Source organism: Scophthalmus maximus, chromosome 1 (assembly GCF_022379125.1).
Source record: "Scophthalmus maximus strain ysfricsl-2021 chromosome 1, ASM2237912v1, whole genome shotgun sequence".
Classification (NCBI taxonomy): Eukaryota; Metazoa; Chordata; class Actinopteri; order Pleuronectiformes; family Scophthalmidae; genus Scophthalmus; species Scophthalmus maximus.
This window is the reverse complement of record NC_061515.1, coordinates 23,257,394-23,282,457: the sequence shown is the minus strand read 5'-3', so window position 1 is coordinate 23,282,457 and position 25,064 is coordinate 23,257,394. Positions and strand designations below refer to the sequence as shown.

At 43.8% G+C, this 25,064-nt stretch overlaps 3 protein-coding genes across 3 annotated transcripts; all 3 read left to right on the top strand.

The window, feature by feature from the left end:
• The first annotated feature begins 4,856 nt into the window (after positions 1 to 4,856).
• lancl1 (LanC antibiotic synthetase component C-like 1 (bacterial)) lies at positions 4,857 to 11,773 on the top strand. Its single transcript, XM_035622649.2, has 10 exons — positions 4,857 to 5,013; positions 5,380 to 5,526; positions 5,689 to 5,806; positions 6,481 to 6,691; positions 7,393 to 7,540; positions 7,929 to 8,075; positions 8,452 to 8,634; positions 8,892 to 9,068; positions 10,357 to 10,429; positions 11,113 to 11,773. The coding sequence occupies exons 2-10, from the start codon at positions 5,440 to 5,442 to the stop codon at positions 11,187 to 11,189; spliced, it is 1,221 nt and encodes a 406-aa protein (XP_035478542.1). The 5' UTR covers positions 4,857 to 5,013; positions 5,380 to 5,439; the 3' UTR covers positions 11,190 to 11,773.
• Positions 11,774 to 14,379: 2,606 nt separating this feature from the next.
• mylz3 (myosin, light polypeptide 3, skeletal muscle) lies at positions 14,380 to 17,895 on the top strand. Its single transcript, XM_035622661.2, has 6 exons — positions 14,380 to 14,510; positions 15,014 to 15,041; positions 16,582 to 16,725; positions 16,904 to 17,074; positions 17,187 to 17,264; positions 17,359 to 17,895. Exons 1-6 carry the CDS (start codon positions 14,508 to 14,510, stop codon positions 17,385 to 17,387), a joined length of 453 nt encoding a protein of 150 aa, XP_035478554.2. The 5' UTR covers positions 14,380 to 14,507; the 3' UTR covers positions 17,388 to 17,895.
• A 1,502-nt stretch (positions 17,896 to 19,397) lies between these two features.
• acadl (acyl-CoA dehydrogenase long chain) lies at positions 19,398 to 24,063 on the top strand. Its single transcript, XM_035622637.2, has 11 exons — positions 19,398 to 19,784; positions 20,331 to 20,510; positions 20,750 to 20,887; positions 20,983 to 21,147; positions 21,250 to 21,316; positions 21,384 to 21,548; positions 21,661 to 21,762; positions 22,346 to 22,459; positions 22,598 to 22,725; positions 22,812 to 22,898; positions 23,424 to 24,063. Exons 1-11 carry the CDS (start codon positions 19,471 to 19,473, stop codon positions 23,515 to 23,517), a joined length of 1,554 nt encoding a protein of 517 aa, XP_035478530.2. The 5' UTR covers positions 19,398 to 19,470; the 3' UTR covers positions 23,518 to 24,063.
• The last annotated feature ends 1,001 nt before the right edge of the window (positions 24,064 to 25,064 follow it).

The following is a 25,064-nucleotide window of genomic DNA, read 5'->3' as shown; positions in this document are numbered from 1 at the left end:
CCTGGACAGGTCGACAGCGTATCGGAGGGCCTAGAGACAACTGGGAGAACATGCAAACTCCACACAGAAAGGCCCCGGTTGGTTCGGGATGCAAACCAAGAACCTTCTTGCAGTGAGACAACGGCTCTAACCACTGTGCTGCCCCATCTTTATTTATACATTTGCCAAAACTGGCCTCAACTGACTAACGCCATTATTGGTATTCTAATTTAGCTAGAAATAGTCATTTTTGACCTTGGATCACAAAACGTTGACAAACATTTCTTAGCGCAGGGCCTGTTTACTGGAAACTTTCTGGAGCTTTTCAACCATATCCCATGGCCTACATCAGGAGTTTCCTTAAAGCCTTAAACTATCTAGATATCATGATCACGTGACACCGGGAACTGCATGCCAAATGATCATGGCCACCTCAATGACAAGTGAGAAAACTTGGGGCTTACACAACCACTTCAATGAGAAGCCCTGGTTCAAGATAAGTAATTAGATTGGTTATTCAATAAAGAAACCTACAACATCTTTTGAAATGTCATTTTCACCTGGGGTATTGTGGTTGTTGAAATCCTGGAGATCGCAGTAATTCAAATTATCCGACAGGACGTTGAGGAAGACGCTGGGATTTCAATTATTTAGATGTTACGAAAAAACCTCACGCTACAGTAATGGAATGGCATCATTCATTTAAGCCTCCTAATGGGGCATGCAATAATAGCCCACACAGGCATTTTCAACCTTTTACATTACGGGCTGCATGCAGTAATGTGCAATATCGCTCTATTGATTGATTCAATGTACATTGCCTATTAACTTGCATTTGTATTTATTCCAATGTGCATTTAATCTTCAAAAAAGATTTATATGTCAGCGCACCACTGCCTTTGTTTGCCTTGTGGTGTAACTCATGTGCACTGCTCATGAGCGATAACAATATTACAATGATCACAGCATCACCCTCCCTCCCCTCCCTGTTATGTGGCGCTCTTATCTGGCTCCTCTCTATTACCATCACTCATCCCCTTTATCTTCCTCTCCTTTGTTTCGGTCCTCCCCGCGCCGTCTCCCCCGTCTCCATCACAAATGCTTCAAGTTGTATCTGTCGCCCCTCTGTCTCTCTCCTTCTTTCCTCCGCCCCGATTGCGTCCCTCCCTCTCCCAGACAGTTGACTGGTATGGGGCGACACCAGACTGCATGTATTTTTAGCGCTGGCACAGATGGGGCCATGGGAGCATGTCAGAGACCAGAATGTTCTTTATCTCAGCTGTCAGGCCGTTCCCCAGCACAAAAATGGAATCCCGCTTCGCTCAGTGAGGTGGGGGATCTATAGGGAAGCTTTTTCACCAGCTCTTCAAATTAAGGTTTTAAATTGTGTATTTTGTAACTTCTGCTATTAAAGGGGCAAATGGAGGATCGAGAGAGAGGGGGAAAAAATCTCCCAGTTGCCGTGTCAGCTCCTCTGTGGTGGTTGTATCCAAACCTGTGATCAAGTGGAGCTGAAATTGCAGGCCTGCGGAAAAACTAAATATCACAAAAACAAGCTCCCAGAGAGGACCAAGCACCGCAGATATCAGTACTTTAAAAAGATACGTTTTCACACATTCCACACTTCGTAGTGGTGATGACATGACAGATTTGTCCAACTCGAGGGTCAGGACACCAGCGGCTTTCCAAGCAGGTCTGTGCACCTCCGCAGGGTCAGGTTGTCTGCCTTGAGCAACACAGTTTATGGTCTGCTGAGACTTGTCTGCCAGCGTTCACACACTTATCCATGTGGATATCAAAGCGGGGTGGGAGAGAGAGAGAGAGAGAGAGGAAGGAGGATGCTGAAAGAGGAGGGGAGAGGGTGTGAGACAGAGGTGAGGTCTGGGACACGCAGGGAGAGGTGATGGTTTGGTTTGTCAGGCTGTCAGATTGTGTTCAGGTGTCTTGAATTATTTACAAATGCACATCATTTAGGTTTCAAGCATTTGGTTGCAGATCCTTGACATGTGACACATGTACCAGAGGGTTTGAAAAGAGGAGAAGACCTGCACAAAAAAAAGAAAAAGCGCCCCTGTGCCTGAAATGTCATCGCCGCAAATAAGATACGATTGATTACTCAATCTTAAATCTTAATAAAAATAAATAAGATGAGATCTTTCAAATCTAGTTTCACCTTGGCAGTCAGCAACCGTGCTAAAATGGGAAAAAATTATCCAAAAGTACACTAGTGACCGTAGCCTCAGACATATTGTACCTCCGTTTAGTTAGCATGGCAGTAGATCAGTTGGCTCTCGGAGACAATGGCGGTCCATGGAGTAAGATATCAGGTTTTGGATCAATTTGTATTGGATTTGTTTTGCCTTTTGTTGCATTTGTTGACAACCAACAATATAATATCTCAGCTCGGTTGTTGTCCTCTGATAGTAACAAATTATGATCAATATCACCCCTAATTATTATTTATTTTTTTCCATGAAGCTGGGTTTTCCCACTGGCACAGCGGGAGGGCGACTCAGCTCAATAATGTGTCGTGGAGCTCTAATCAAGCCCGAAGGTCTCCTTCTGAATCTTGTCACATTCAGGGGGCCTCATTTCCATTCGCCATCCCTCAAGACAAGGTAACACGGTCCCGAAGGTATGTGAGGAAAGGCTCCACAATTTGTACCGCATGAGTAGCCTTCGGCTGCGGTTCGGTCAATTGAAATGGAAATGACGGGCAGCCAAGTTCGTCCCCACTGTACGGAAATAACGGAGCACGCGCAAAAAAAACGGCGAGGTTAACACAAAAGCAACAAGAGTGACGGTGATGACGGCGGCAGACCATGGTGCTTCGACCAAGTCAGCTTCATTAGCAGTTTGCAGGACAAGGTTACACAAGTCATCAAAATGGAAGCCATAGGGTGAGAAAAAAACTGCTAAGCACGTAAAGTCAAGATGGGTTAGAAAAAAAACAAAACTCCAAGGCATGTAAAACTAAGGAAACACAGTTTTATCCCAATTTTTGCCTCTGTTTTTTTTTAGATAGGCCGCAAAATGTGAAAAGACTTAGATAATTAATGTGTCTCAAGCTTTCATCTTTTAACTCACAAAGGATTGTCTGTAGAAAACATGCCTGCAATCTTGTGGGAACCAATTGAAGAGGGGTATCTGGTCTGTGGCGTGGATTAATTAGGACTCGGTTTTGATGATTTTTCCTGAGTCCGGAGCAGAAAGTCGTTTATAACCAGAGAGAACCAGAGTGAAACATGGGAACAAGGGGAAGGAGACAGCAATTGAGGCATAGTAACAAAGAGAGAGAACAGCCATCAAAGCCCGTCAGAAGATGTATCTTCCCGTTGCACTCTTGTGAACGTCTTCAAGCCACAATGTTGTGCTCGTCTTGTACTTGCACAGGGTGGAACATTCAAAGGGTTAGATTACAGGCCTGGTGCGGCCTCTATCTCTGTAATAAGTGAGAATATGGAACATCTGCGAGACGGCATTGTGCCAATCAATACCGTGCCCTGTGTTCTCTGCGACTGCGGTGATGATCGTCACCATCCGCGGGAATGGCATGTTGTTTGGGGCTTTGCAGAAGGTCAAGGGTATATTGGCGGCACATGACGTTGCCATGGCAGCTGCGTGTGTAAACTGTGCGCCGCCCCACTATCATAAAAATTGGACTTGTGTGTTTGCTTTGGAAGTCACCGGCATGGGGTTGTGATCAGAGAACTGCTAAGAAAAAGAAAAAATTGGTGAAAGGCGGAGAGTGATTCGGTTGGAGGGATTGTGCGATTGCCTTAACGACACTGGAAACATATGTTTCGATTGGCGTGCGGTCCAAGATTAGACAAGGTCGAGGTCAAGTGTCACCTCCACGTCAAGCATTCCTAAAATAAAGGTACATGAGGGAATATATAACCACTTGATCTCAATTACAGCGAGAGGCCCAGAGATTGTGTCTTTGCGATTTAGTCAACACAGTCAATCTTTGTTACTATTTCACTATCTACAAGGAATAAATAATCCAAGTGGTAGCTTTCAAAAAATAAATATAATATAGCCCACAATAATAGCCTGTGGCATGTTCATAGTACTTTGCAAATATAGATTTACATTGAAAATATGCAAATACTGTGACCTGAGTACTGTGTACTCCAACAAGATATGGAGTTATCAGAAAATATCAGTTTGTCGGTGTTGCGTTCTAATAGATGGAGAGAGAGAAAAAAATACATTATTATGTTCAAATTCACTTCCTCAAGCCCCTGAAATTCATTGTTGATGTTTTGAAACTCAAATATGATTAGTATTGTTTTCTAAAAATTCTCAAGAGCGAGCCGAGAGAGACTTATGGGAATGTTGTGAAACAAAACAAAACATGTCTATTACATAATTTAATAGGTGGTTTGAAACACTTCCCCCGAGAGACGAGATGATATTTCGTAATGCAGCTACACCGAGGAATATGATATGGCGCTTGTGTTTTTTTTTAACAACATTCATTTTGAAACAAAGAGATGTAAAATAGACCGTTTACACTGTTAAAGACGGGGCATCGTGAACGGCTTTGATGACACAAATTGTAAAAAAAAATTGAAATGTATTAGAGGAAATAGCTGATTTATCTTTCCTTAAAGGGGAGGCAGAGAATTCGTATTATAAGCAAAAATAACAGCTCAAATTGGCTTACTCGAGAGCTTTCATATCACATGCCATATGATGTGGTTGATAGCTACAGAATATGGCAAGTCGACCACGTACAGATACATTTTTGATTTTTTTTGTAGTTTGATATGAAGAAACCATTTTTTTAATCTATTTTCCCATACATTCACTTTAAGTCCAGTTCAATACTTTATTCATTCATTTATGCCAAACTAAAAAAAAAAGTTTTGTCTGGTTTTTTTTGTGAGCTGTAGTACCACCGCCGCCCCGGTGGGTGGCAGTATCGTGCTGGCGGACGCTTAGGGAAACGAGAGAGGACGAAGAAAAGCCTCGCCATCGTCAACAGTGCAGCAGCACTTGCAGAGAGGCACTGTACCTGTCCGTCGTGTGAGTTGTGCACTTACAACACAGCTCATACCTTTGCTTGAATATCAGTCATTTGTGAAATTATTTTTAATCACACCTTTTTGACATCATTCGCACGCGCCAGTGTTTAGCCGCTTTGCTTCAGCGGCGTAGCTAAGCTAACTTGAAAGCTGCGTCTTCCTGAGTTTATGTGCGTGCGCGTGTGTGTTTGTGTGTGCGTGCGTGGGGCTTTCTGCATTATACGTCTCAGTGTTGTGAAATCGATAGCTCACTAAACTTCTGTTCTACTCGCCTCTACGGTCCCCTGCACTTCACAATCGCCTGATCTCTCTGCAGAAAACAGTATTATGTATTTATTTTTTATTTTTTATTTTTTACCTGACCCAGATACACAGTAACGCTGTGCACCAGCAGCACCAGCAGCAGCAGCAGCAGCCAGGCTGTGAAATGGACACGAGAGCCTTGAGGAATCCATATCCTGACTGTGATGGGAGCCCTGCGTCCACACAGGCGTTGTTTGACTCACAGGGGAAGGTAATGCACTATGAGGTGTGTGTGCGTGTGTGTGCGTGTGTGTGTGTGTGTGTGTGTGTGTGTGTGTGTGTGTGTGTGTGTGTGTGTGTGTGTGTGTGTGTGTGTGTGTGTGTGTGTGTGTGTCACGTCATCCTCATTATTTTAATTTCCCTTCACCTCCAGCTCACGTCAGAGTTCGCCCAGAGGCTGAGCGGCAAGGTCAGCGAGCTTTTGGCGCTCGTGGAAGACGGGCTGAGGTCTGCGGATCCGAGGGACTGCACCATTTACACCGGCTGGGCAGGTGATGGCGCCGCGCCGCGTCTTTTTTTTTTTTTCGACAAGCGGTGACCTTTGCTCCGAGGGGACGAGAAAATTGGAATTGTTGTGGTTATGTGAGATCTCTAGTTTCAAACAGGGTGTCTGCTCGTGTGGTGGTGAGAATCAAACATGAGCTATATGAGGATTTAGATATGCAACTTGATTAACCCTTTGGTGACATTAAAACCAGATTGTTTCAGATACCACGAAATTCACATTGTCGTGTCTGTCCACAACATGATCATTCAGATATGCCTCATTCACACTTTCACTTGTTTTAACTGCCAGAGAAGAAGAATGAATCTGGATAATCTTCACATCAGGAGCTGGAACTAGAGCATTTCGTGGCATTTTTGATTAAAGATTATTGACAGTAAAAAATGATCTCAATCATTTTATTGTCTATTGGTTACAGCCCTGCTTTGGTTTCAGAATATTCCACTTTCAATCAGTATTCATTTTGAAACAAAGAGAGCGTTCTCATCAGTACACTCTCGTACTGTACGTAAGTGTTGCACATGTGCACATATTACAAGATTAGATTGTTCTGTTGGTTACCAACAAAGCAGCCTTACTTTGGTTTTGATTTAAAACGAGACCCATTTTGGATTTAGTTTCCATAGTTTACATCATCAACAACCCTCTGTCCGTCCGCAGGCATCGCTCTGCTCTACCTGCACCTCCACAACGTGTTCAAGGAGGACTCCTTCCTTCAGAAGGCCTTGGATCACGTCAGCCGCAGCCTGAAGTGTCTGACCAGACGCCATGACGTCACCTTCTTATGTGGCGACGCGGGGCCGCTGGCTGTGGCTGCTGTGGTCTACCATCGCCTGCAGAGGGGGCAAGAGGCCGACGAGTGCATCAACAGGTCAGAGTCTAGAATAAGTACACTAGTTTGTTTTTCTAGGCCTGAAAGTATTTATTTTTTATTTCTAAAATTTGTTTGGGTAAGATGGTAATTTCATTTGATTGTTTAGTTTCCATTCTTTTGTCCTTGTTATATTTAGTCTCATATGCTTCTCATCGTACTATCGTGTTGAATTAATCAGAATAATGGACTCACTTTGCCCAAAAAGAGCAGACTGCAAATAGGCATTTCTTCACAATTTAGTGCTGGTTCAAAGTTCACATGTCAAAGTTATTAATTCTCAGTATTCCCTACCTGTATGTCGTTTTTATTTATATCATAATATGTTATTCAAATAAGTACTTTGTTGAAACAGTGTTTTTCTTTTTTAAAGCCAAACAAAAATGGATATATATTATAAATGAATACAATTATGTAATCCAAGTAATGTTTCTGTGCTTTTGTACTGGGAAACTCGGTCACATGTAGCTGCAACAGTGTTTGGGAGTAAGTGCTCATGACAAAAGCCTTTTGATCGGCGAAGCTGTTAACCTCTGACACTGGACTAGATGATCCAGAGCTTTTCTCCTATCACAGTGGATCAGATTTACTCCGGACTCAGCTCATTTAGCTGCAGACGCTTGAACTGCGATCGTTTTTATTATACAATTACCTGTGTCATTCCTCTGACTCATGAAGTCTGTGTTTTTTTTCCCCCCAAGCCTGCTGCAGGACCACCAGCGGGTGGTGAAGGGATCTGGCGGGCTGCCCGACGAGCTGCTGTACGGCCGGATGGGCTACCTCTACTCCCTCGCCTTTATCAACCGGCAGCTGGGGCAAGACAGGATCCCCCTGCAGTACATCCAACAGGTGGGTCAGAGGCAGGGGGCTGTCTGAGACGAGATGTGGTTTTGAAGGAAATTGGCTGGAATGTCTGGATTTCACTCCTTTTGTGCACCAGTAACCAAAGAGCCTTTGTGACCATAGAAAACATGGGAGGTGCATTGACTGGAAAAAGAAAAACTGGAGGAAACGACGTGGAGCAAATGGAAATTATATTAGGTGGAGACTTCCTAGTTAGAACCCTGCTTCTCCAACTTCGAGGTCACTTCACCCTGACACGACTTGGCCCTTATTTGCTCTTGTGTTACGAATATCAATGTCGCGATTGCTCTAATTTCATCCTTCATCGATTTCTTCCAGGCGAGACAGATTAGACTGTTACAGATTTCGGGCCGTGTTGTTTTCCGTCCCTCAGGTCAGCGAGGCCGTGCTGGCGTCCGGCGAGCACCTCAGCAGGAAGTTCAGGGTCCAGAACCAGAGCCCTCTAATGTACGAGTGGTACCAGGAGCAGTACGTCGGCGCCGCTCATGGGCTGGCTGGAATCTACTACTTCCTCATGCAGGTAAAAGCAGGTCTTCTGGTTCAGGTTACGAGCAGCCAATGATCAGTCTTGATTTTTAAGGTATTACGAAGCTTTTTTGTAGGGTTGTAAACAAACAATAATTATCATCGTTAATTAAGCTGACAATTATTCTTTTCAATTAATTCATTCATTGTGATGCTCAAAAGCGCCCATCATAAATTGCCAGAGCCCAAGATGATAAGAATTGTTTATTTTCCCGACAGATGCTCCAAAAAGCAAAAGATACTGAGTTGAAAGTGACGCAGAACAGTAAAAAGAAGCGGAGCGATTTACTGATTAAAGAAACTCAATGTCAATTCTGCCCGTCACTTGTTCACCCCCTTGTTAAACACGGCCTAATCTCTCCCCCCCGCAGCCGGGATTCGTCCCGGCGGAGGAACAAGTCCACAGGCTGGTGAGGCCCAGCATCGACCACGTCCGCCGACTCGGGTTCCCCTCGGGAAACTACCCTCCCTGCGTCGGTGACGACCGGGACCAGCTGGTGCACTGGTGCCACGGGTCGCCGGGCGTGATCTACATGCTCCTGCAGGCGCACAAGGTGACAAGACCCGAGTCAGGATCCAAATATCGCTCATGGATGTCCTGATGTGCTTATAGACTCAAATGTTTTTTTATTTGCAGAGTCATAGTGCCATCTTGTGGTAGTGTTATGATTTTTCAAAATAATAGTCAAATGTAAAGGAAAGCTTTAGTTTTACTTGTGAAGAATGTTTTTGTCGTATGCGTCCTATCGTCACCACTCTGATACACAAAAACATGAATTCCTACGTTTTTCTACTTCCTCCTCTGCTCCAGGCCTTAGGTGTTGCTCAGTACCTGGAGGACGCCCTGCGGTGTGGCGAAGTGGTGTGGCGCTGGGGTTTGCTGAAGAAGGGCTACGGACTATGTCACGGCACAGCGGGCAACGCTTACACCTTCCTGGCCCTCTACCGCCAAACGCAGGACCCCAAGCACCTTTACAGAGCCTGCATGGTGAGACTTGATATATAATAATACATAATACAATCCGAGGACATCATGCAGCAACCGTTTGACTGGTTAAAACAACTGTTAGCATTGACTATGGCGCTGCAGCAGAGGCATCCATTTTCATTAATGTCCAACTGCTTGAACTGGAGTTGATGGAGGGGCAGGAATTGTAAATTGTTTAAAATGATTGTTCATTTTTTATTCTTTATTTGTGATAGTTCAGCGAGCATCTGTACACACGGAGGCCACGCCTCTTTGTGTGCACTTATGGCTTGGCGATGAAACTATGAGAAAATTTGAATAAATCATTATTATGTAACATTCATCAATGGCAATATAACAAAAGTTCAGTTCTTATTGATATATTCCTTATGCATTGTGTAAGCACATTGATATATATTTAATGTTTTGCTGTTTAGCAAATATTCTCAGAAAAACGTTACTCGAAAGCAAAAATCTGACCCTGAAAGAAACAATAAATGAAAAGATTTTTCTAAGTGACATTTTTGACCATATTGCCCAGCCCCATGTGCACATCTATTTTTACTTAGCACTTATACAGGAAATCAAATTTTAAGGAGTAAGGAATTCAAAGCACCTTAACAAAATGAAGCCTCTTGATGATCAATAAGAGCAATCAATGTGATCATATAGTTTTATTAGTTCATTTATTCCACATTGAACTTAAAAATTACCTCTCTTAATAGGTATGATACATGTGATGGTTAATGCTCAATGTTTGAATGTAACATAAGTATAATAAATAAATATTGCACATGATACATGGGATAGTATACGAGTATATAAAGCAGCCGTAACAAATAGAAGAGTCATTTCATTATTCTTTTTGATGTAATGATTTGTATTCACAAGATGAATATTAAACATTTTTTTCAAGTTATTCAGGACAGAAATGTGTGAGACAAGCCCTTCTCCGTTTCTATACAATAGCTTGGTTGCTCTCGGTGCCGAGCTCTCTCTCTCTCTCTGGGTGCGCTCCAGGTGGCACGAGTCCCGCATGTACTTTTATTAATATGAATCTATTCCTAGAGGATTGGAAATAGACTCTTCGGATGTCCCGCCTAAGCTCCGCAACACCGCGGTCGGAATCTGATCCTGGCCGACAGATGCTCGGATTTCACTGAGGGGAGCACAAGTTTTTTAGCGGTTGTTGACATTGTCCGCTATTCCCCCGGGACGGTTCAGCCACAGTGCTCCGCTGTGACGCAACAGGAATGTTATTATGCCACTACCTCTCTCTCTCTCGATCTCTCTCTCTCTCTCTTTACAGTTTGCAGACTGGTGTATGAACTACGGCCAACATGGCTGCCGGACTCCGGACACTCCCTTCTCACTTTTTGAAGGTAATGTGTGACGATGTGACGCCGTCTTCCAGAATAGATTAATCCCAATTCCGGCTAATCCCAAATCATTTCACTGACTCTGATGTTTGAGACTTTTATTGTTGCCAACCTGCATATATATAAAAAAAAAATTGTGAGTGTATAGAGCCTGAATCATCGTAGATATGAGCCTTTCGAAGACATATTGCTGTCTGCGTTTATGTTTGCAGGCGTGTGGTCGATTTGAATACTTTATTTTACAGAATGAACGATGCAGAAAAGACGTGCATTCATGTTTCTGTTGAATTCACTCAATCCGAGTTAGAGACTTTTGGTTTTATTTGTGTTTTCCTTTCATTTTTCTAGTTATTTATAATGGACGTTTATGGTTTAACTGTAAAGTATTATGAAGCCTCAATTACATTTCTGTGTCATAAAGCCAATATGTCTGTATCGGAAATATTTTGAATTCAGTAACAATACCGGTCGCCTACAGTATGTGTTAATTAATCTGAAACCTATTGAATTGAAGTATATATTTGGAATAAAATCAAATTATCATAAGTTCAATAAAAGAAAAGAAAAAAGAAGATGTAAATAAAGTTTTTTTTTCTTCTCAACCAGTCAGGAGCTTTGTTGTTAGAGAGAGAGAGACATCATAGAAGCTGTCGCTTTGAACTGACGGTATCACTTCCTGTTCACAGGCATGGCGGGCACCATCTACTTCCTGGCCGACCTTCTGCAGCCGATGAAGGCGAGGTTTCCAGCCTTCGAGGTGTAAACGCTTTCACCGCAGGCCGCCCTCCTCTCCCCTGCCATCCCCCCGCTGAGAGGAAGATCCATACTCCCGCTTTCTGTCACATGCGTGCATAAAAACGCCGCATCCGTCTGGGTAAATAACATTCAGACGGGGACTTGACGAGTCTGCTCAGAAACTCGACGGCTGACTTTGACTCCGGCTCCCTGACACTGTGCCATGTTTCTGCTGCTTTTTTCTCCATCGGGAGCTTGACATGCTATTAACGGGCAAACCCTGTGCCCCCCTCTCCACTCCTGATTATCTCAGAGACGTGAAAAATACAAATTGAAGTCAATATTGCGACGCCCCTTAGGGCTCCAGCAGGAAAGAAAGGAAACTGGTTTTCAATTCAAATTGTGGGATAGTGAATCGTGTTTTGTTTACACTTCAAACACAGTACTTCTTCTATTCTGTAAATTCATATTTTAAAAAAGGAAATGAATGCTTTACATTGCTTTTCTGTTAGTCACAAGACACTAAATAAAATCCGGCGGTGACGTTTGTTTAGGGCTGCGAACTGCAGCCTGTCCTTTGCACTATCTGCACAATAAAATGTGTGTTTTTTACGGCTGTTGCTCTGTATTGAATTTCAGTTACCTTTGTGTAATTCTGCAGCTGCAAAATAGCCACAAGGGGCCGGCAGAGAGCCGGGCACTTGTAAATAAGAAGAGCATGACACCTGACCTCTACCTTGGCAAATGAAGTCCATTCATAGGCAGCAGATGACGCTCACCTTGAAACAAGCAGATCCCTCCGCGAGTCAGACTTTATGCTGATCAAGTTGAATATTCCATTTTGGATGGAGATATCTATTCAGGCGGTTTCATTAGACTTCACTATGCAAAGAGTTGTCCTTGTGCTAACAAGTAAATGCCCGAAGTCATGTGCAACTCTGATACAAATGTCCTGTAAACAAATAAACCCTGTTCTTTTCCTCTGCGGGACACTTGGCTCAGCCGCCCCTGCCCCTATTCCAAATAAGGCTCACGTAACAACTCCAAAAAAAACAAGCGGCGACACAATGCCACCGCTCTTTTTTAAGCCCCCTCGCCCATGCTTCTCCATGACCCCGAAGCCTGCCTGGGGTGGGTGAAAGAGGAGGGTTGGGAGGAACTGGGGGGAGGTGGTCACTGTACCAGAGAGTCTTGAGGGGAGTGTTCATTTCCATGCCCAGCGTAGGAGAAACCGAACACCTCCGGTAGGAACTGGGGGTAAAAATAGTGCTCATCTGTCCCGGGGAGTGGTCTCCCTGGTTCACCTACTCCTACAAAAAGTCCCCCCAACTCTTTTCCCCCCGACGTTTACATTAGACCATTCTGTACTACAAGGCAGATGATAAGTGAAACACCCGCTATTCACACTGACGGAATTAAATAATCCTCTCCATGGTGTCTATCTCTATCATATATATATATATATATATATATATATATATATATATATATAAACTTTCCCTTCTTCTGAGCTTTGTCTTTCTGTCATTTTTTGACAAACTTTGAATTCAGAACCTTTGCTCAAAATTTGCCATTTTTTTGAGTTATGAAGATTTATAAGGTCACAAAAATATGTTTATAAGGACAAAAACGTTTTGCACTTCCAATTTCTGACATATTGGCTGTTGATCTCCAGGCTGACACACATGTTTGGTCCTTCAGAGACGCTGCGCACAAAGAAATCAGAAACCAGAAATCACTTGGCCCGATTACATCAGCAAAACATTGCACGGGGTCAACGTTGACATTGACTCGCTGAGATTCCCACAATCTTGTGGGGATTCTGGAGCTATTATAGATTTACTTAAAGACGTTCTCCTCCAGAAAAAAAAAAAAAAAAAAGAATACAGATCCTCACTGTGTATTTTTAAGCATGTCAGGCAGTTGTCAGTGTCCATGACCTCACAACCACCACATACAGTCGTCGTATGAAGAACTGCTTACCTTATGTTTATACCATCTGAGAGCTATAGATAGTGAGAATGTGATAAATTTGCTATTCCATGAATTAATTAATTAATTCTGAATATTCAGAATCAGATGTGTGAAGCTAGTTATTCGGGATGCAGACCGTATCTCATCCACCGACGTTTGGGTGCAGTAAAAAAAAAAAAAAAAGAATCATGGGAATCTGTGCACGGATTAAAAAATATGCAGCGTTTTACGGGCAACAGTCAAAAACATTCTAAAAATGTGACATCAAGGAGCGGCGCTCTCTCGCGCCCGAGACTGCCGAGGATGGACGTAAACTCATTCAGATGCCAACAACGCAATATGCGGGGCCATAATCGGGTCGTAACAAATAATGGGAAGCCACATAAAACGTATGAGGGCGTGAGATGATGAGATGGCAACCCGGTGGGGCGCGTAGAATACATATTGTAATATTGACATTTGAAGCTACGAACAACTCCGTTTTTTTAATGCTTTGATGCAACAAGGCCACCGGGTCCCCTGACGAGGAGCTTCCGGCTCGTTCTGGAAGCTTTTGACCGTGTTGCAGCTGAAGGGTCTAGAAAAATGGGTTTGGGGGGAGATGTTGGCTTGGGACACCAGTGTTTGCATGGAAAAATAAACCATATTCACTTCATTAGGTCCCATTTAATTAAATATGCTGTGCAAACATTTTTGGAACGAAATGTGCAATCGAGTGTGTTTTCTCCGATTTGAATTCAAGTGCGACGTACATGAACCTCATTAGTGCGATGAAACCGAAAAGCACGTCGAGTTCAGTTCTTGAGTTAACTTTTCAAAAAAAACAAAAAACTGGAAACCACTCTTTTTTTTGCCGTGCTGCTGTTTAACCATAAGAGGAGGAGCAGTGTCGCCGTTTAAAAATACCACCTTGTAAATGAGCCCCCTGGACCTGGAGCCCCTCTGCAATAGGACTCTTAGGTGAAGCTTGGGGTTTTCTTCCAAGTACACCAACACAGGTCAACTTCCAAATGAGAGACCTTTTATAATTAAGATCAAGTCAAGTTTCAATTGATAGAATTTAGAAAACTGTTTTAATATCTCGAGTTCACAGTCTTGACACAGTTTCTTTGGCCGTCTAAAAATAGCCCCGTCCCCTTCTTTAGGCCGACTCCCACCGCTCCGTTGGCAACGCGGCTCTCCTTTCCCGTTTGCCCTAAGAAAGTTAAAGATGCTCCAGCGTGTCATCTGATCCGCCCCATTAGCATACGTGACATCACGCGGCCGGGTTAGATAAGAGGGGGGCTCCAACCATGGCTCAGGACCACTCTGTCTTGGGACTTCGGCTTCTCATCTCCTTTCTTTCCGCTCCTCCAGCTCCAACATCTCCAAAATGGTGTGTACAATGTTGTGTTTTTGGACCTTCTCGGGTGGGGGCGGTGCTGATTGGAGTTACCTTTTTATTTTTTTGTGGTCATGGGTTTTGGATACCAACTTTTCAAAATAAACCCCAAAACTGGGACTTCATTGGCAACACTGAAATCGTGCTAGGGACGAAACATCAGGACTGGCATTTTTAATACTGCCCTGAAAAACGTTTTTAAAAGTTGACTTCTCGCCCAGGACCACCGCTTTGAAATACATCCACATTAAGTTCTTTAACGTCTTGCAAGGAACCAGTTTATAATTTTGCAGCTTTGGAAAATACCAAATTCTGAAGTCTAAGCAGTATTCATACATTTTGCATAAACTGAATTTCATCTGTTCAATCCCTTTGCTCATGAATCATTAGTTGTTGTGTTTTTTTCCCCATTTCTTTGTGTTCTGTGTGTCAACGTGTTCGTGAATGTACCTTTTTCGTGCGTGCGTGTGCGTTCTTTGTGTATTTCCATGTGACAGACCGAGTTCTCAGCGGACCAGATCGAGGGTAAGTGAAGAAACGCATCACCTCATCTCCTTCACAAATAACTTGGCATGTGAGAAGCGATTGTGAGAATCCGGCTGTCTCCAGTGACATTTCACTAGTCGGCCAGAAGGAGAGAAACGTGTCCTCCAAACCCCCACCCCCCCCCACAGCTCAGTCAGTCATCGTTATTGCGAGGGATCTCTCGAGCTGCAAGGTCGCCTAGTCGAACCTTTACTCCAAAATGAACTGCTAAAAGGTGGGAGGTTAGGATGGAGAAAGCTCCAGGGTGGAGACCAACATTGGGCATGCCGTGCCACGGGCGGCGCGTCCAGTTGTCAAGAGACATCTGAGATTCATCTATTCTGAGATCAACGTAGCCTTGTCTTGTGGCCCACAGTGGCCCCTTGCACAGCAGAAGTGTTAATCCCCGGGCCAAGGCTTAAGGCACAAGCCCAGTGGCATCCCCTTACAGAAGGAATCCAAACGACCCCCCCCCATCCAGACCCTTTTGTTCACTGTAGAAAGATCTGTCGTCTATAAACATGCTCTAAGCAATCTGCCGCGGTTCTCCAGTGTAAATGGCAGTCATATGAAAAAATTGAATTCATTCATCCCCCATTTGATCAGGTCAAAATATATATATTTAGTTTTAATATTACGTATGTTCATTTAGAAGTTGTACATTGTACATTTACGTATCTTACAGTTAATTTTTAGATTTGGCGAATATTTGACCCCCAGAACAAAAAAAAGTGCTTCTTCTGTACATTCTGGGACATTTATACTACGTGTCTGGCGTTAGGTTGCTTGCCAGCGGATCACATGCAGGCCATCCAAGACGAGGTGTTGATTACTCCGTGGTCAGCATTCTTATGTTTAGCTGGTAGCGGGGCTTGGGGGGGGGGGGGGGGCATGCCTCTATATGGTCTGGGTTACTCTGTCGGGGTGTATCAGTCTGCTCCCAATGTCGCCCCCCAAATGCAAGTGGAGGCAGGAATGGAGAGGGGTTGGCGAGTGGGCGTGTGGTACAGCTGTTCCCCTCCTGCTGCTGTTCAGAAATCACACAGGAGCATTAATCTGTCAAAAAAGGTCACTCGCAGTTGACTTCTTGATAGGATTCATAGAAATAGCTGACCTTGGTTCAGACAAAGTCGGGTACCTTCCTCTCCTCTGCTCAAATACAGCTGTCGCTCTCAGAATTAGCTTTGAACAATGACGGTTAAGTTATGCGCCTTCTGCTATCTTTGATCCCTCCAACACGGTGTGACACCGCATAGCTGCCATATCTAACTAAGAACCCTGTAATAGAAAGAATGGAACCGATCTAATTGACACCACATATCATTGAATACATCAAATATAACTTAATTAACCGAACTTATACCAACATAAAAGGGATTATTTGCCTTTGTCCCTCAGTGCCTTATGTTACCATGAGCCTGTGTGTAGCCCTTTAAACATAACTGAGGTCAATTACAAAACAGAGATTCAAAATCATGTCCTTTTACCCGTCTAGCGTCAGTATTTAGTAACGTAAATTTCCTCTCCCCTTCCTGGCCAGACTTCAAGGAGGCTTTCGGTCTCTTTGACAGAATTGGTGACAGCCAGGTGGCCTTCAACCAGGTGGCCGACATCATGCGCGCTCTGGGCCAGAACCCCACCAACAAGGACGTTACCAAGATCCTGGGCAACCCAACTCCTGATGGTAAGCCCCCCCGCCCCAAACCTAACCCCAACTGCAGGCAATCAGAATTCAGACAAAGACAAAGCTTAAATACAAATATGAGATGTTACAAAAGTCAATGAATTAGCGTGGGTGCACCTGTGAGTGCCTTTTTTAATTGTAGATGTAGTTATGACAAGTGTGATTGTTAAATTGACAGACATGGCCAACAAGAGGATCAACTTCGACGCTTTCCTGCCCATGCTGAAGGAGGTCGACGCCCAGCCCAAGGGTACCTACGACGACTACGTTGAGGGTCTGCGTGTCTTTGACAAGGAGGGCAACGGCACCGTCATGGGCGCTGAGCTGCGCATCGTGTTGTCCACCCTGGGTGAGTCTCACGTCACCGTTCTGCCAAATATAGACGCGCGGAAATAGCGTTTGCTCAGCGGTATGTGAGCATAGTGTGCTTGAAATGTAAACGGATCCTTGTGCAACCGCAGGAGAGAAGATGACCGAGCCCGAGATTGATGCCCTCATGACCGGCCAGGAGGACGAGAACGGCAGTGTGCACTATGAGGGTAAGATTGATTTCCCCTGCGTTCTATTTTTAAATTAAAATTTTTTTTTTATATGATAAAGGATTTTAACTCACCGGTTTGTCTTCCCCTTTAGCTTTCGTCAAGCACATCATGTCTGTTTAAGAGGCCAGCAGTAGGAGTGCTGGACAAACTGTAGCTCGCCTACAGACAGCCCGACAGTGTGCAGGACATCTACACTGTTTCAAAGACCAACCAAGGAAAGACAAGGACTATGTACAAGGGATGTTGAAGCAAACCCATCTTGTTGTTTATTTTTGTTTTCCTGTAAGCTTCGTCTCAAACCCTCCTTTCTCGGGTGGCGCGACCATCACCTCTCCGTTGTAGACCCCCACCATCACTCGGCCTCTGCTTCCCCCCCCCCCCCGGGGCGCGTCTCCACTCTCCGCATGGGGTGAGGAACGGGGGAGAAGGGGTGACCGCTCATCAAGTGAGGGTAGATCCCTCCCTTCCCACCGCCACCTCATTCAGTCACACCACCACTGGCCCAGCAATGCCAAAGGTGCTGGGGAACGGTTGTGGATTGACCGCCAAACGTCTCCCACCTCCCTGAAAAGTTTTATTTATTTTCACTCTGTTCATTTGAGAATAAACTTTTCCAACGTACATCCCATCTGGGTTGATTCTTGATCTTTCATTGACCACATTCTTGCAGCTGTATCCTGTAGCGTAGTGTAGGGCAGCAAAAAGGCTGCAGATGCCACAATTAAAGACGGACCTGCACATTCAGCATCTTACAAATGAAAAGTTTTAATTTGGACAGCATTAAAACTGTAGGCTTGTAGTATTTGCCGTCTAGTATGGCCAGAAGCTTTTGTTTGCTAATGTGAGCTTGTTAGCAACTCAGCCTTGAGCTACTCGTCCGCTGCACTGTAATGTTTGCATTTCATTATAACATAATTGCCACCTGTGAGCCAAGGTTCCCCGCTCGTATGCAAAGTTGGATAGCTTAATGGTATCAAGTGAATTGGGATGACATGACAAGATTCTGAATAAAAAGAAAGAAAAAGATGTCTAACAGCTAACTTCTTTTTTTTAAGTCTGACTTTTCTATCTTTCTCTAAAGGTTTTCGGGCAAAATCCTGCACTATGATAACTTGCAAAGTTGGTAGCATGTCTAACATTTATAAACATCTGATACACTATGTCAATCTACGAGTGTTTTGATTAGCCTATGAAAGACATAGCCAGAATAACAGCTGAAACAGTTGCAGCAGGTTGCGAATACTAATCTTACTTGTATTTTATGATTGGCTTTGTGCTTATTAAAAAGTACAGTGTGGGCCACATTTTTAATTGTTTGCAATATTCACATATATCATTTAGGAAGCAATAAGAGAATTATAGGGAATCAGATTGTTGGGTGACAATTGTTAAAGAAGTGGCATCATTCAAATCCCAAAGGTTCCTGATCCTATAGCGGACAACAAGGGAGCAGAGAGGAAGAAGGAAATACAACTCGAAAAGGCAACTATTTTTCAAAAACGGTTGTGTGAGTGCTGATGCTAAACTGCATTACTGGCACGAAGATGTTCAATAGACAATGTAAAATATTTGCACAAAGTGATAATATTTTGTTGTGTTACTAGCTGTCGTATTTTCGCGTTGGTGTTTGTCTTGTTCTTGAAGTTTTAGGATTTGACGTGTGCTGAATGTACCAGGTGTGTGAGTGCGTTTATGTTAATAGGGATGCGCCGGACCACAGAGGTGATTGGTGGACCAGTTTCCAGCTCCGATTGATGATTGGTCGTTTCTAGTGGGTGGGATTCCCTACGTAAGGTCCAAGGCGGATGCCTTCCCCATCTTCCTCCTGTCGCTATTGGCCACGCACACTGTGCTCATTAGACATTCGCTTTTCGTAAAATAGCTGTATAAAACGAAAATTCAATATTAAGATAAATATGTTAATCAAATTATATATATTTGGTAATTTGTAGTAATGAATGTAACATAAAATTCCTATAAAATTCATATAAAGTATGCTCCTGTTCTGGGGTCCCATTTATAAAACTGTGCGTAGGATCCTTACTAAAAGTGTACGTGCGCCCAAAAGCCGAAAATGGCGTCAGTGGGACAGAGGGGACAGTGGGAAGAACTAGAAAAAGGTGGTCCGATCTGAAGTTTCACTAAATCTTTCTACTCCTTCACCAACGTGTATTTCAGTTGTGTTGCTTGAGTTTTATTTTAAATGTGCGACATAGGGAATCTCGTTCATTCAAGGTGGAGGCAAAGAGGAACGTGTCCGCACGACCTCACCGCCTGTGTCGCTTATTCCCCTTGTACGCACTTTCTGAAGTTTGTTTTCTTATTGATGGAGCGGCTCGCCCAAACCGGAAGTTGTGAAAGTGATCTCTCTTTTGGCCACTGTTCTTTATCCGGCTTCCTGTGCGTCGTGTTCGCTGCTTCTCCTGAGATGTCCGTTACACAGAGATTGAAATGCGGTCTCCTGGGGCTGAGAGGTGTCTTCGGACGGGGGCAGGTGCTGCCTGCTGCCACTGCGAGGTAAAACATGGCGTTTAAAAAAAAGTCTGTCGCTCTCGAGTGTTTTGCCTCGTGAGAAGCAAATATATATATATATAACGCCAACAGTCGCCATAAATGTTATTTACGTCATTGTCAAACTGATTAGTCGCGTCTTTAAGTGACGTCACTCTTTACAGTGCAGTTTTAAAAAGAGTTGTCTTTGTTTTTCCACTGCAACGTTAGAAGTGGGTCACAGGTCACAGCAACCACATTTGACACACTGCTCTTATTGTGAAAGGTAAAAAGGAAGTTTCATTAGAAAATCCCCAAAACTTTTCATTTTTAAAACAACAACTAAGAGTAAAAGTACTCTAGGGTGTCTAGTCTTTGGTAAAACTAATTCATGCAAAGTAGAAATTTAAATAATCCTCAAAAAAAAAAAACAATCATTGAGGGAAAAAAAGCAATTGTTCGTTTCTATCCCAGCCTCTTAAAACTCCAGTAATCATCTGCTGTTTTATAAAAGTCAATTCATTTGTCTTGAATTCTCATCACCAGTGGTTGAATATGTGTAATGTCTCACAGACTACAGCACAGCAATGCCGAGCAGTCCGGTCAGTCTGCCCCCACGAACCGCCCGGAGACGTCCAGCGCCAAGACGATGATGGACATTGGGACCCGCCGGATCTTCGGCGAGGAGCATGACCTCTTCAGACAGAACGTCCGGCGCTTCTTTCAAGAGGAGGTGGTTCCACACCACAAGGAGTAGGTTCAATCGTGGGCGGTGTCAGAAGGGAGCCTGTGTTTGAAGTGACTGTTTCACGCGGTTTCCTGTCGCAAAGACCTCACGGAGACACAGAAATGACCACAAAGAGATGCGCAACAAGCAGAGAGAGACACACACACACACACGCGCGCAACATCCACAGAGATGCGAAACTAGATGTAAAACACACCACAGTGATATGTAAAAATGACACTGCAGTCCCTTGTTCTTATTCCAGGTGGGAGAAAGCAGGTCAGGTAAGCAGGGAGGTGTGGGAGAAGGCCGGTGAGCAAGGGCTGCTGGGAATATTGATTCCGGAGGAGCATGGTGGCATTGGAGGAGACCTGTTTTCTGCGACGGTCATGTTGGAGGAGCAGTGAGTTGTACTTAAGATCAAAAAAAAAGTACACGTCATATTCGAGTTCAAACACTGACTCGCATGTGTTGATTCAATTTTTTTCCTCAATCCAGAATGTACTGCAACTGCTCAGGGCCGGGTTTCACCCTGCACTCTGACATCGTCATGCCCTACATCGCCAACTATGGCAGCAAGGAGCAGATCGAACGCTTCATCCCCGAGATGTCCGCCGGGAAATGCATAGCCGCCATCGCAATGACGGAGCCAGGAGCAGGCAGGTCAGGACTCGAGTGTGCAGCATATTGTGACGTCAAAGAAATCTGCGTGCATTGCACTATGCAGTTGTCATGACCCCGCCCCTTTTTGAAAAAAAATCTCAGCGATCTCCAAGGTGTGAGGACGTACGCCAAGCGGGACGGCAGCGACTGGATCCTCAACGGCAACAAGGTGCAGAGTCGAAAGAAACGCACATTTCAAATTCGGCTTGAACTCTTTCCCATCCCATGTCCTCCAGGTGTTCATCACCAACGGGTGGATGTGTGACGCGGTGGTGGTGGTGACCGTCACCGACTGCGAGGCGAGGGCGGCGGCGCACGGCATCAGTCTTTTCCTGGTGGAGGACGGCATGAAGGGCTTCCAGAAGGGACGCAAGCTGGAGAAGATCGGCCTGAAGGCCCAGGTGCTGGCGCTCAAGCGGCCGTTTTTGCCAAACAGTGCGTCTTCTCTCCTGGCCTGCTGCGAGGGCCGCGCAGAATATATATCTGACCCCGTCGCTCTCTGTTCTCCCGAAGGACACGGCCGAGCTGTTTTTCGAAGACGTGCGGCTCCCGGCTGACGCCCTCCTGGGTGAACTCAACAAGGGTTTCTACTACCTGATGAACGAGCTGCCTCAGGTGTGAAGGGAGCATGGAAACCATCTAGCCCTTTCTCTCTCCTGAGGTCGTTTACCCTTTGTGCATCTATAATAGCACATAACTCAGTCTTGAGCTTCATGAAGTTCAAATTATCTCTGTCTACTGAATCAAGACATAGGCCTGTCACGATGACTACTTTTTGTTGCACGATATATCGTCATTTTAAGACCATTTTTTGATACTGAACCATGTGAGCTTGCAGTTTAGGTCTACTGATCGTTGTGGTTGCTGAGAGAAAAGTTTCGACTTGCGTTTAGGCCCAGACAAGCAAGCGATTTGAAGAAATGGTCCCTTTCGAAAAAATACTATGACATTTTATAGACCAAAAAGCATGTAGACACAATGTCTATTATTAAGGTCAATAAAAATGATTGAGTTCATATTCATATATCGTACGATAAGTCAATGATAATTATCGTGACAGGCCTATCAAGACAGAAAATCCAACAAGAAGAGAAGCCTTACAATTGAACTTGGCTGCATTTTCACAAATTGCTCCGCTGACACTCGGTAGAGTTAACGGTTATTGTTTCAGTTTGGTCGACGTTGTGTTTTGGAATAGGAGCGTCTGCTGGTTGCTGTCATTGCCCTTGCAAGCTGCGAATTCATGTTTGAGGAGACCAGGAACTACGTGTTGCAGAGGAAGGCTTTCGGCAAGTCACTCGCTCACCTCCAGGTCTGTAACCGAATATATATATATATATATATATATATTTATTTATTTTTTTTATATTTTTTTTTTTAAGCCTTTTAAAATCAGAATTTCTCTTTTTAGGACATAATGAATATCTTAACGTCGCCCCTTTCTCAACAGACTGTGCAGCACAAGCTTGCAGAGCTGAAAACCGAGATCTGCGTGGGCCGGGCCTTTGTCGATAACTGCCTTCAGCTACACGCTGAGAAACGCCTGGATGCCTCCACGGCTTCCATGGCCAAGTTTTGGTGAGAATATGTTTTTTGGTATTGCTAACCTGCCTCCTCAGAATGTTGCCTGTGTCTTTTTCCACGTCCTCTGTCCTTTTCTCCAGGGCATCTGACCTCCAGAACAAGGTTGCCACTCAGTGCCTGCAGCTCCATGGAGGCTGGGGCTACATGTGGGAATACCCCATTGCCAAGTAAGAGTCATGAAGCCTGTGTGTGGGAGCGGGGGGACTGGGAGAATGCCAGGTTGTTCTTATGCCTCCCCACCAACGACAGTCGATTATTGAAACCAGAAGTAACAATATTTGGGGGAATGAGGGGTGCGGCCTGACTAACAGCACTTTCACTGCATGTCCATCTACATCTGCGACCTGCACCCATCGGTCGGCACCAGCTGTCAATCACTCTGTATCCGCACCCAAATGCGAACAGTGCTTTGTAGTCCATTTTACTCTCAATGGGACCAGTATTTATAAAATAACAACATGCTGCTGTATTGATGAAGACTTGAAACTAGCGATTGAACCATAAACTCCTCAGGAAAACGTTAAGTGAAGTTATAAATCAAGAGTCGTTTTTACGTCTTTTTGCAACTAGTGAGGTAGCCCTCTGCTGGTCATTTGAGAGAATACAGGTTCCATTCAAAGTCTTCAGTACACGTGTCCATCACGTTGCAAGCAATCGACAAGTTGCTGAACTTGTCTCTCTTGTCTTTCCAGGGCATTCGTGGATTCGCGTGTTCAGTCCATTTATGGAGGCACCAATGAGATCATGAAAGAGCTCATTGCCCGCAAAATTGTCAGCCAGAAGTGAGACAAGTGAGACGTTGTCACTGGGGAAAGTGAGGTGGTTCAGTGAGATATTTGGGGTTTTTTTGTCGACCACACTTTGTCAGATTGAGGTTTGAAATAAACTCAACAGAGTCGTTTATTTGGAAGAAGAAATAACTTTTTTCCTCTTGCAAATGAGACATGTTAAAGCACATTATGATGGGATGTATTGTTACATCCTTTCTATTTGTACTGAGATAAATTCCACTACCATAGCTGTATGGTAATTTTTAAAAAAAGTTTTTATTTGTTGCCAGTAAAATGCAGTTCAACTAATTTCCTATACGTTCAGGGGTTGTGCAGCTACAGCTGTACCTAGTCTGGCATTGCCAGTAGCTTATGGTGGCCATAGTGATATAAAGCTATTAGCAAACTCTTTTGCTGTGTAACTAAAATTTCTGATTTAGTTCAAATGTTAGTTCATATGTTAAACTAAATACAATTTAAGTCAAAATTTTCATTTGCACATCCAGCAGTTATGGAGTGATTGTCAAGGTGGAGGCTAGAAAATAAATGCTGAAATTCGGAACTCTTGTCTTGTATTCCTATTTTTTTTATTTATGTTAAAGCCATGTCCTCGCCGCACAAGAAAAAACAAAAACAAATGAATTGGCCTTAATGTTCCAAAAGTTTGAGTGGAATGTATATTGCACTCAAAAATCTTAAATATTGAATCCAGCCATTAACCGGTGCTATTAGTTGCTTGTGTGTACAGTGGAACAAGTGTTATCGTTGATTGATTTATTAGATCTGCATGCCTTTTTTGTCACAAGTGTCTCCAGATCTTCTCACTGTGACTGTTCATTTTAAGCAATCAGCATACAAAATATCCGACTGGCTGAGGATGTATACACTATATACAGCTTTGTTTAAATTATTTGTTCTACATGGCGTTGAGCAGTTGTAAGATAGATGGTTCCGTGGATAGATCTCTCGTCGTCGTAGTCTTAGAAAGCGCAAGTTTATTTAGGTTATTGTTATCTGCACCTAAATCGCTCAAATTGATCCAGTTTTCTGCTCTGCACCTCTTCACGCACACATATTTTGGGTCAGAACTGGTCTTAGTTTTAATAGTTGACGAATATGAAGGTGTGACTTAGTTTAGGCCAGTGATTGATAAGGGTTGAAATGTTAGAAACTAAGGCTTGTGCAGGTATGCAGTGTGTTATCCCCACCAATAGGTGGCGGTAAATGTTCACAGAGCTGACAGAGAAATGGCAAATGACCTGCCTGCAGCTTCCATTCAATTTCATTGCAGCAGCTGTTGAACTTGACTGTCTTGGTTTAAAGCGTCTTCACAAAGTGTCAACCATATTGTTATATTAATTTACTTTGCATGCCTTTTTTTTTTCTATAAATTTGCACTTGGGCATTAGTGTCAGCTTGATGTGAAAGAGATGGATTTTTCTTTCTTCTTTTCATTTAGCTTGATTATAGTGTTATATTTGTCTGAGAATCCCCCCTTAAGAGTTTTATCGTTGAATTCTTAAACAATACCGTGTAAAGAAATGACACCAGAATAGAGCGCAG

What these genes read in the sequence shown, in the direction of transcription:
- acadl (XM_035622637.2), top strand. Translation starts at nt 19,471, where the DNA reads ATGTGCGACATAGGGAATCTCGTTCATTCAAGGTGGAGGCAAAGAGGA. An exon ending in GTGGTTCCACACCACAAGGA is followed by an intron (nt 20,511 to 20,749) that starts GTAGGTTCAATC and finishes TTCTTATTCCAG; the next exon opens with GTGGGAGAAAGCAGGTCAGG. An exon ending in AGTCACTCGCTCACCTCCAG is followed by an intron (nt 22,460 to 22,597) that starts GTCTGTAACCGA and finishes CTTTCTCAACAG; the next exon opens with ACTGTGCAGCACAAGCTTGC.
- mylz3 (XM_035622661.2), top strand. An exon ending in CTCAGCGGACCAGATCGAGG is followed by an intron (nt 15,042 to 16,581) that starts GTAAGTGAAGAA and finishes CTTCCTGGCCAG; the next exon opens with ACTTCAAGGAGGCTTTCGGT. An exon ending in CGGCAGTGTGCACTATGAGG is followed by an intron (nt 17,265 to 17,358) that starts GTAAGATTGATT and finishes CTTCCCCTTTAG; the next exon opens with CTTTCGTCAAGCACATCATG.
- lancl1 (XM_035622649.2), top strand. Translation starts at nt 5,440, where the DNA reads ATGGACACGAGAGCCTTGAGGAATCCATATCCTGACTGTGATGGGAGC. An exon ending in TGTTTGACTCACAGGGGAAG is followed by an intron (nt 5,527 to 5,688) that starts GTAATGCACTAT and finishes CTTCACCTCCAG; the next exon opens with CTCACGTCAGAGTTCGCCCA. An exon ending in TCCCTTCTCACTTTTTGAAG is followed by an intron (nt 10,430 to 11,112) that starts GTAATGTGTGAC and finishes TCCTGTTCACAG; the next exon opens with GCATGGCGGGCACCATCTAC.